Source organism: Aquarana catesbeiana, linkage group LG10, assembly GCF_042186555.1.
Source record: "Aquarana catesbeiana isolate 2022-GZ linkage group LG10, ASM4218655v1, whole genome shotgun sequence".
In the NCBI taxonomy this organism is placed as follows: domain Eukaryota; kingdom Metazoa; phylum Chordata; class Amphibia; order Anura; family Ranidae; genus Aquarana; species Aquarana catesbeiana.
Window position 1 is genome coordinate 55485880 of NC_133333.1, and position 9766 is coordinate 55495645.

General features: G+C 45.0%; 1 protein-coding gene across 1 annotated transcript in view; it reads right to left on the bottom strand.

Moving 5' to 3' along the window:
- Window positions 1–4427, bottom strand: part of LOC141110700 (cathepsin D-like) — a 105161-nt gene extending 100734 nt beyond the window's left edge. Inside the window, exon 1 of the mRNA XM_073602211.1 lies at window positions 4093–4427. Coding sequence (XP_073458312.1) covers window positions 4093–4154 — 62 coding nt within the window. The 5' untranslated portion in view covers window positions 4155–4427. The remainder of the gene's footprint in view (window positions 1–4092) is intronic.
- Between the last annotated feature and the right edge of the window lie 5339 nt (window positions 4428–9766).

Below are 9766 nucleotides of genomic sequence, written 5' to 3' on the forward strand. Positions count from 1 at the left end.
GAAAAAACGCTCGTCTATATGCGAGATTAGCAGAAGGAGCCCAAAGGGTGGCGCACTGGCTATTGAACTTCCTTTTTCTAGTGCCGTCGTACGCATTGTACGTCACCGCATTGTTGAAGGTCGGAATTTGGTGTGACCGTGTGTATGCAAGACAGCTTGAGCGGAATTCCATCGGAAAAACCTTCAGAGTTTATTCCGACGGCAAAACCGGTCGTGTGTACAGGGCATAAGCGTTTACAACCACTTTAATGAAAAACCCAAAACTAAAAATGTAATATATTGCAGCTTACCAAATCTTTAAATGTGGTGGTTGTATAAGTTTCCTTTTTTTTTAAAGATTTTTTTCCCTTTAGTTCCACCTTGTGATTCAGCCAGTAACACACTTCCTGTCTTACAACTGGCTTATCGTTGATTTGAACAGGCTTCCTGCAAGCCCCTGCACAGAACATTTGTGCATCCAGAGCGGCTGAAGAAGGCCCTTCTCATGGCCTACAGATTGGCATGCCCATGTGAATGAGGCCTAGGTGTCTGTTACCAGCACTGGATTTGAAGTGGTTGTAAAGGCTAAAGGTTTTTTTTACCTTAATGCATTCTCTGCATTAAGGTGAAAAAACGTTTTCAGTTTCCCACATTTTAGGCTTCCCCCTGAAATACTTTCCTGAGCCTGATCTCGATCCAGCACTGTGCCTGAGATCAGCGGTGCTGTTCTTTCTCTCTCTCCTCACTGGACTCAGTGAGAGCAGCAGGAGCCATTGGCTCTTGCTGCGGTCAATAAAATCCAGTGATGGGGAGCAGGGGGCAGGGCTGATCCACACTGTGTATGTCAGTAGGCTTACACAGTGCAGCTCCAGATCAAGCCCACACAAGTACCCCGACTTGCTAGGAGGGGTACTCGAAGGCAGGAGGAGCCAGGAGTGCTTGCAGGGGACCTGAGAAGAGGAGGATTGGGGCTGCTCTGTGCAAAACCATTGCACAGAGCATGTAAGTATAACATGTTAATTGCACAGAGCATGTAAGTATAACATGTTAATTGCACAGAGCATGTAAGTATAACATGTTAATTGCACAGAGCATGTAAGTATAACATGTTAATTGCACAGAGCATGTAAGTATAACATGTTAATTGCACAGAGCAGGTAAGTATAACATGTTTGTTATTTAAAAAAAGATCCTTTAATATCACTTTAAGCAGGAGTTATGATTGCCTTGACCTGACACAGCCTGATAGTACAAGTAAACAGTAACAATCTAGTACTTCATAAAATACTTTAAATGGTATATTTAACAGAACAAAAGAGAGCAAGTAAGAGAAACTTAATATTCAAGTTTATATACACTTTAAGGCTAGGTTCCCATTGGCCAAAACAATTCTGCTGCCTCACGAGTGCCTTTTTTGGTGAAGAACAATTTATATTGGGGCTAATGTGATACATCGGTGAGCCAAACATTTGGCATGACCCCTTTGATTATAATGGGCAAGTTTTACAGATGTCATGTTAAACTTGCTGTTGCTGCAGCATGTGAACAATCTCCTCTGGTTGTATTGTACATTTTAGGTGGATGACCGCCTGTGTCAAAAAGACCTAAAGCCATGTACACACAAGCGGAATGTCCGACAGAAAAAGTCAGACGGAAGCTTTTCATCGTCTATTCCGATCGTGTGTATGCCTCATTGGACTTTTTTTTTTTTCCGAAAATTCTGACGGTCTTGAAATGGAACATGTTCTAAATATTTCCGACGGAACCAATTCCTATCGAGAAAACCGCTCCTCTGTAAGCTATTCCGACGGACCAAAAACGACACACGCTCTGAAGCAAGTACGAGACGGAAGCTATTGGCTACTGGCTATTGAACTTCCTTTTTTTAATCTCGTCGTAAGTGTTGTTTGTCACCGCATTCTGGACGGTCGGACTTTGGTCGGACTTTGGGTTGACCGTGCGTAGACAAGACCACTTGAATGGAATTCCGTCGAAGTTCTGTCGGAGAAACCTTTGGAGTTTATTCCAACGGCAAAACCGGTCGTACGCGGCATAAGACTGCAAAAAGTAGCCCTGATGTGTAACTATAGGCCCTAAGTCTATGAAGAAATTCGATTTTTACTTTTTTTTTTTGGACATGTTTTATAGCAAAAAGTAAAAAATATTGTTTGTTTGTTTTTTCAAACTTTGCGGTCTTTTTTAATTTATATAATAACATATAAAAACCCAGTGGTGATCAAATACCACCAAAAGAAAGCTCTATTTGTGTGAAAGAAATGACATACATTTAATTTTCGTACAGTTTTGTATGACTGCACAATTGCCAGTTAAAGTAGCACAATGCCGAATATCAAAAAATGGCCTGGTCATGTAGGGTGTAAAACCTTCCGGAGTTGGAGTGGTTAAAAAGTTACTTCCCAATGCTAGAGTCACCAATGAAAGATTTGTATATCACTTTTATATCCCCTCTTAAGCGTCTCTTCTCCAGAGAGAATAAGTTTAATATTTGTAGTTGTTCCTCCTAACTGAGGTCCTCCAGCTCGATTATTAGCTTTGTAGCCCTCTCCGGACTTTCTCCAGTTCAAGCACATCCTTCCTGAGGACCAGTGATCAGAACCGGATGGCATACTGAAGATGCGAACGAACCAGATTTTTGTAAAGTGGCAGAATAGTTTTTTTTTTTTTTTTTTTTGTGTTTCAATGTTTTTATTGAAGAATTTTCACATTACATATAATCAGACATAGAGCTAAATATCATTACATCTCATTACAAACTTGAAATGCACTGTTGAAATGCAATGTTATTAACAGTATACCTATAAAATGCAGAAGAAATATAATCAGGTAATAACTTCAAAACTTGGCTGGAACCTGTAAATCTGCAAGAGGTTCTTGAACTGAAAGGGTGCTGTAGATTCTCTTGGAGGACTCTGTACTGACTTGTACCGAAAGTTTCTCAGTGAGATCGGGTATGTAGCTGCATCACCCACACACCCCTGTCGGGATCTAAGTGTGCGTGGGTGGAGGCTTCGCCTGCCTGACTTCAAGTTGTCATTTTACCGGTCTCCTGATTGTATTATGCTTTCTACATAGTGGTTTGGTTATTTCGGCCCCGTTTAGATATTATCATACGATCTTGGTGTAATGGTCATATACTAAAATGCCATCTGTGAAGCCAATGTATGACTATATGGGGAGGGGGGTAGATGATGGGTAGAGGGAATATGGAGGGAGGGGGTGGGGAGGGGGTGTGTCTGTGGATATATGTCCGGCTTATGAGTAATGCTGCGTACACACGACCGGACTTTCCGGCAGAAAAGGTCCGACGGAATCACTTCATCGTCTATTCCGATCGTGTGTGGGCTTCATCTGACTTTTTTTTTTTTTTTAAATTCTGACGGACCTAGAAATAGAACATGTTTTAAATCTTTCCGACGGAATCAGTTCCTATCGGGAAAACCATTCGTCTGTATGCTAGTCCGACGGACCAAAAACGACGCATGGGCAGCTATTGGCTACCGGCTATTGAACTTCCTTTTGCTAGTCCCGTCGTACGCCATCGCGTTCTAAACAAACGGACTTTGGTGTGATCGTGTGTAGGCAAGTCCGTTTCGGCGGGACTCCGTGGGAACGCCGTCAGAAAGACCGTCAGAGTTTATGCTGACGGAAATGTGTGTACGCGGCATCAGGTGGCAGATTCTGCCCCGGCAGAATAGTTTTATCTCTTGAGTAAATATGCTTTTTAATACATGTTATTAGTCTGCTAACCTTGCTTACTGCAGCTTGGCATTGCATGCTATAGCTGAGTCCATTATCTACTAGGAACCCCAGATCATTTTCCATCCTCGATCCCCCCAATGTGCAACTTGCATGCAATATTTTAGCTCCCAAGTGCATTATTTCACATTTTCCTACATTGAGCCTCATCTGCCGTATAGCTGCCCACCCCACTATTTTAACAAGCTCTTCTTCTAAAGTTGTTCTAAAAGCTAGCTGGCATGGCCAGCTTTAGAACGAGTGCTTTATTAATTACTTTAAAATGCTAGCAAATTTGTCTTATTGTGTTCATAACATAATGGTGGGATATACTGTAGATGTGTATTTATCACTTACCGCATCACTGCTTTAACCCCCAGTAACAGAAGTAGAAAAAGCGTGAAGGTCTGAACCTTCATTTTGCTGGTATTCTTTCTTGTTCCGATGCTGGGACGATGGGTTAGGCCAGGAGCTGAACTCTATATACTCTTCCTCTTCTGTGGGTTGCACAGCCGACTTTTACATTTTGATAAGTGTTTGCTAAGTGGTTTTCGCAAGCCAGTGGGCAGGCAGCCTGTAACGTGCCTTTGTGTCATAGAGCTGGCCTTGTCACTTGTTAGATCTGTGGTCCAAGCATGTAGGAGATAATTGGTGAGCGCTCGACACATGACTAATCATGAGATTAAGCGGCTGACAGTCAGTTATAATGAGCTGAAACGGAAAAGGGGGTCAGTTCTATTTAACCATTGCTAGAACAGAGGGGAACGTGATACAAAACATTTACTGCAAAGTTTAACATGGAGATTGTTAGATAAGCTATACTAAGATTCCGCTTGTAGTGTTTTCCTTTTTTTTATACCTATCTTTTATAGAATACATTTTGTATAAAAAGGCACTGCTAAGTTTTTTTTTTTAAAGCGATATTAAACTTAAAGCGGAGTTCCGCTTAAAAAATAAATAAATAAAAGACAGCAGCTACAAATACTGCAGCTGCTGACTTTTACAGGCAGTCCCCGAGTTACGAACGGGTTGGAGACTGCCGGTTTGTTCTTGTCAGAAATGTTCGTACGTCGGAAGCACATACGCAGAACGGCAAAGACGTCGTTTTCCAATGTTCTGTCAAGTAGCCGCGCAGACGACGTTTTCCGATGTATTCTGCGGTGCCCGTCGTCGAAAAGTGGCCGCGCGTGCGCAGAACATCACCCCGCCTCCCGTTCGTAAGTAGGAGTCGTTCGCAATTTGGAGGTTCGTAACTCGGGGACTGCCTGTAATAGTCAGACACTTACCTGTCCTAGGGTCCAGCGATGCAAGGGAACTAAGCCCCGCTCGTCTCCCCCTCTTCTCTGCGGTGCCGGCATTGTAACTGTGGGCGCCCACCTGTGGCTTCACAGCCGGGCACCCACTGCGCATGTGTAAGCCGCGGCGCACTGTCACTGGCTGGGCAATCATCTGGGACCTGTGACATGTCCAAATGATTGCCGAGAGGGAGGGGGGAGAGGTGATCTTCCTTGTGGTGCCCTGGGAGGAAGTGGGAGCTGGAACCCTCTGAAAAGAGGGTTTCCGCCCCCCCCCCACAAAAAAAATGACATGCCAAATGTGGCATGTCAGGGGGGTCACCTTCCCTTAAAGCGGAAGTTCCATTTTTGGGTGGAACTCCGCTTTAACAGTAAACTTTTATTATTTTTCAGCTTACACATTCTTAGAAGTGATGGTTGCCTTCATTTCCTTTTTTAAGCTTTCTTTCTTATATTTTCGACTGGTGATCCAGCCAGCAAGTCTGTTGTTTTTCACAGCACAAGCTGTCCAGCAGAATGTATCAGTTTACATGACGGGACAAACATAACATTGGCAGGGGTGCTTAAAGCGGAACTTCAGTCATTTTTTTCAACTTTCCATCTATTAAATCTTCTGCCCTTGTTTTTTTAACTTTGGATAGTAAAACATTTTTTTCTGCCAGTAAATACCTTATACAGCCCACTTCCTGTTTCTTGTCTGGTAAAAAGCCTAGGCGTATGACATCATGCACAGCTCTCTCTCTCTCACTCTCGAGAGAGTTTGCCAGCAAGGGAAGGGGGATGAGTCAAAAGAGGGCCAATGAGAGCTGCAGAGCTGGAGGTGTGCCTCTGTGTGTCTGTGCAAATCCAGGAAGTGAACAGGCAGCAGCTTCAGCTGCCCACAGTTAAAATAGATACAGCCAGACTCAGTAGAGGGAGATTTCTGCAGCATATTTGGCAAGTACAGAATCACAGTATATATATAGAATAACAATCAAAGTGGTTGAAGGGAAGCTTCGGAATGGCAAAGATGTTTTTATTACAAACAAGCAGTTCCTCTTTAACATTATTACAAACAAGCAGTTCCTCTTTAACATGATGCCTTCCAGAAAGCATAGATTTGCATGTCAAGTGAAAAAAACATTGCTTGCTATGAAGGCTGTTAACATAGATGCGGTGCGATTCTGGTGCGTTTAAAAAAAAAAAGGGGGCCCTGTACAAGTTTAGTGCGGAGCTGTGCGATTTGAAGCTCTATAGCCTGTGAGAATCGCATCTAAATAGCACAAATCACACTGCAAAATCACACTGCACTGGCACTCCAAATCGCATGTAAAATTGCACCACATCAGTGGAACCCGGGCTTAATCTGCTAGTACATATAACACTACCCCCCCCCCCCCTCCCCCCCAAACTGACAATGCTGATGTCTGCTGTGTCCCTTGTACTCAATCCAGAGTTGTGTCTCACTAATACAGGAGGTATGTTACTGGTCAGAACACCAGGAGAAAACAGAAGGAAAAAAGGCAAAGAAAAGAAAACTAATGCAGCCACCATTTCTAATGATTGGTAAGCTGCAATGTCATACATTTTTGGTTTTGGGTTTAATATCACTTTAACTTTTTAAATGTAAACCATTTTATCAATAAGCCTGGGTTTACATGCTGCATATATGTGTGTTTTTGCAGCACATTTTTGATGACATTGATTGGTAAACCTGGAGCTCCTATAGCCCATCCGTTGTCGACTTTCCCTCCTCATCCCTGCAGCCACCAATCACTGACCCAGGGAAGCCGAGTCATGTGACCGGACAGGAGAGGGCAGAAAATAGTTAAGTATATACATCTTTCTAATACAGGTTAGTCAGCATGTGTGATGGGGGGTACAGTTTTAAGAGTAGTTAGGTTCAGGGCTTTTTTTCAGGGGGAACTTGGTGGAACTCAGTTCCACCACCGCTGGTTCAGACCCTTTGGTGCCTGCTCACCACAATCACTTGTAAACACAGAAGTCTGGTTTCTGTGTTTACAAGTGACAGCTCTGCACTCTGTGTGTAACCCCCATGAACTCTGCACTCTGTATGTAATGCAATCCTGATGTTTAACGCCCCTTTAAGACCCTCCTACTGTTTGTGAAATATGACAACACCCACTATTTGATGTGATTTGGAGGGTGTGTGGGGGAGGGGTTTTGGGGTGTCATGGTTGAGTTCCAGCACCTATTGTTTGAGAAAAAAAGCCCTGGTTAGGTTTATCCCAGAATTCTACTTCCTGACAGACTCCATGGCAGCCTACGTATGGGTTATGTCCACCTCTCTTATCTCATAGGACACCTCTCCCATAATTCTTTGCTCCGAGCCAGAGGCCGTGTTACTTTTTTGTCCTCCTCCTAGGACCATGGTGAAGTCTTATCTTTTATGAAGATTCTGCAATTCGGGCCTGGTGGTGTGCATGTGATCTCATGGTTTATGGCGGTGCTTTCTCTTGAGTACAGCAATCCCTAGCCGTTAGCGGGGTGGATATGAGCGATACTTGAGATGCCACAAAGAGTTTACTAGCCAGGCCATTGGCAGGCAAGCGGCAATATGGCCAAACGTCCCAGCTATTAGCAGGAGGCCTCCTTACCATACACCCTGGTCGCGCAGCGGGTACAAAAAGAGCTCCCGGTTCCAGGTCTGGTCGTGAGAGTGCCGTGGTGGTAAAGTATAATTTCATGGCAGCCGTTTATCTGTGTTGTCTGCTTTCTTTTTCAGGGAAATGCTTGTGCCCATTGTTATAGCGGCTGGAAGGCATTTGCGTTCCAATCTGCCGCTCCTGAGTCCTCAGAGCCCTCTGTGCAGCCGCTGGCCGCTGGTGGGATTGAGACTTGGTTCGCACATGCACAGTATCAGCAAGATGGCGGCGGTCACGCATACTTTTTTTTGTTCATCCTGCCTGTTTGTTTGGAGTTATTCACCAGGAGCGTGTTATCTCTTCCTTTCCTCTCAGCCCTTCTAGGTCTGAACACCAACATACGGCATGTGGAGATAAAGACCATCCTAGGTCACAACACCGTTATTCTTCATCAAGTTCCAGACACCATAGATCATCCTCTAGATCTGGACGTTAGAGGGAAGAGCCCAAAGCCATGTCTGGGCACCACTCTCACCGCCATTCCAGCCGCTCTGAAAAGATAGCTTGCTGGGGATGTGGGGCTCAGGTTCCCGAGGGTAAATCCCTCAGTGAGCTATGTTATACCCTAGCTGTGAGGGAAAGATAAGGTGGAGACCAACAAGTGGAAGCACTGGTCAGAAAGATGGTTCATGAATCCCTGAGCAGAACGGAGTCCGGCCGTATGATCAATCCTTCTGTTGACACAGCATCAGCCCTTGCGGGGGAGTCCCTCGTATCATAGCAACTCCTTAAGTGAAGCCTCGCACAGTGAGGTGGAGGTGGATGACCATGGCGCGGGTTTTGATTTTTCCCTAGTACCACAGTTGGTCAAAGCAGTCAAAAGAAACTTTGAGGTGGGAAAAGCCAGTGGAAGCACCCTCTAAGTAGAGAAACTATTTCAAACACCTCAAGAAAGAGCGCCCAAACTTCCCCTTCCTGGGTGAACTTGGCAAAATTATTACAGATGAATGGGGTGGCGTTGAGAGGAAAAATTCCCTGCTAATTAAAATAGCAAAAAATTTACCCATTCAAGAGTGAGGATGTGAAACGTCTAGAGTTGGCTCCTCTCATTGACGCAGCGCTAATGAGATCGGTGAGGCACGTTACGCTCCCATTGGAGGACACCGTTTCCTTCAGCAATGGCTTGAAGAGGAAGATCAATACCGACCTCAAATGGATTTATATTATGGCAGGTATGGCCTGTACACCAGCCCTGGCTCTTGCAACCCTGTCCAAAGCAATGGTGGCCTGGACGGATGAAGTGGATGCATCCTTAGGAAGCGTCTCTGAAGAAATGGCCTGGAGGTCACCAGTACATGAACTAAAGTTGGCATAAGTCTTTCTGGGGGAAGCCTCCTTTGACATATTTCGCCTGGTGGCACGAGTCATGTTCTCATCTGTCATGGCTAAGCGTGTCTTGTGGCTGCGCCCGTGGGTAGTCAATCCTTCCTCTAAGCAGGCGTGGTGCAGGAATCCCTTTGAGGACTCCTCTCTCTTTGGGAACAAGCTCGACAGTGCCATCACCCATGCCACGGGGGGGGCAAGTCAGGGTTTTTACCCCAGGAGCTAGGTCAAAGAAGAGCTCAACCCAGGCAAGATCCGGATCGTGCAAGAGACGCTCGCCACTATAGACCTGGCCGTGAATTCAGGAAGGACTGGAAGAGAAACCAGCCTTCAGACCAAAAATTCCTCAAAGAAAGCATTCTTCCGGTGGATGTGAAGCCTCTAAGTCATTTTGATATAGGGCCTGTCCAGGCGGAGCAAGTTGGAGCTAATTTACTCCATTTTCAACATGTCTGGGCATCCTCGATCAAAGATTACTGGACCATCAAAACGGTCTCCTCAGGACATGCCTGGACGTTCAGCAGTCCACCCACACTCTGTTTTGTACCCACAGTCTTGCCTCGCTCAGAAGAGAAAATGCAAGTCCTTCTGTCATACGCAGACTCTCTAATGGCTCAGGGCGCCGCCATACAAGTTCCAACTGGCAAAAGATTTCAAGGGGTCTACTCGCCACTCTTCATGGTTCTGAAAAAGAACGGCTCCTGGAGGCCAGTCATAGACCTGACCCACTTTAATTCTTTCATCACGAAAGAATAATTCAAGATGGAG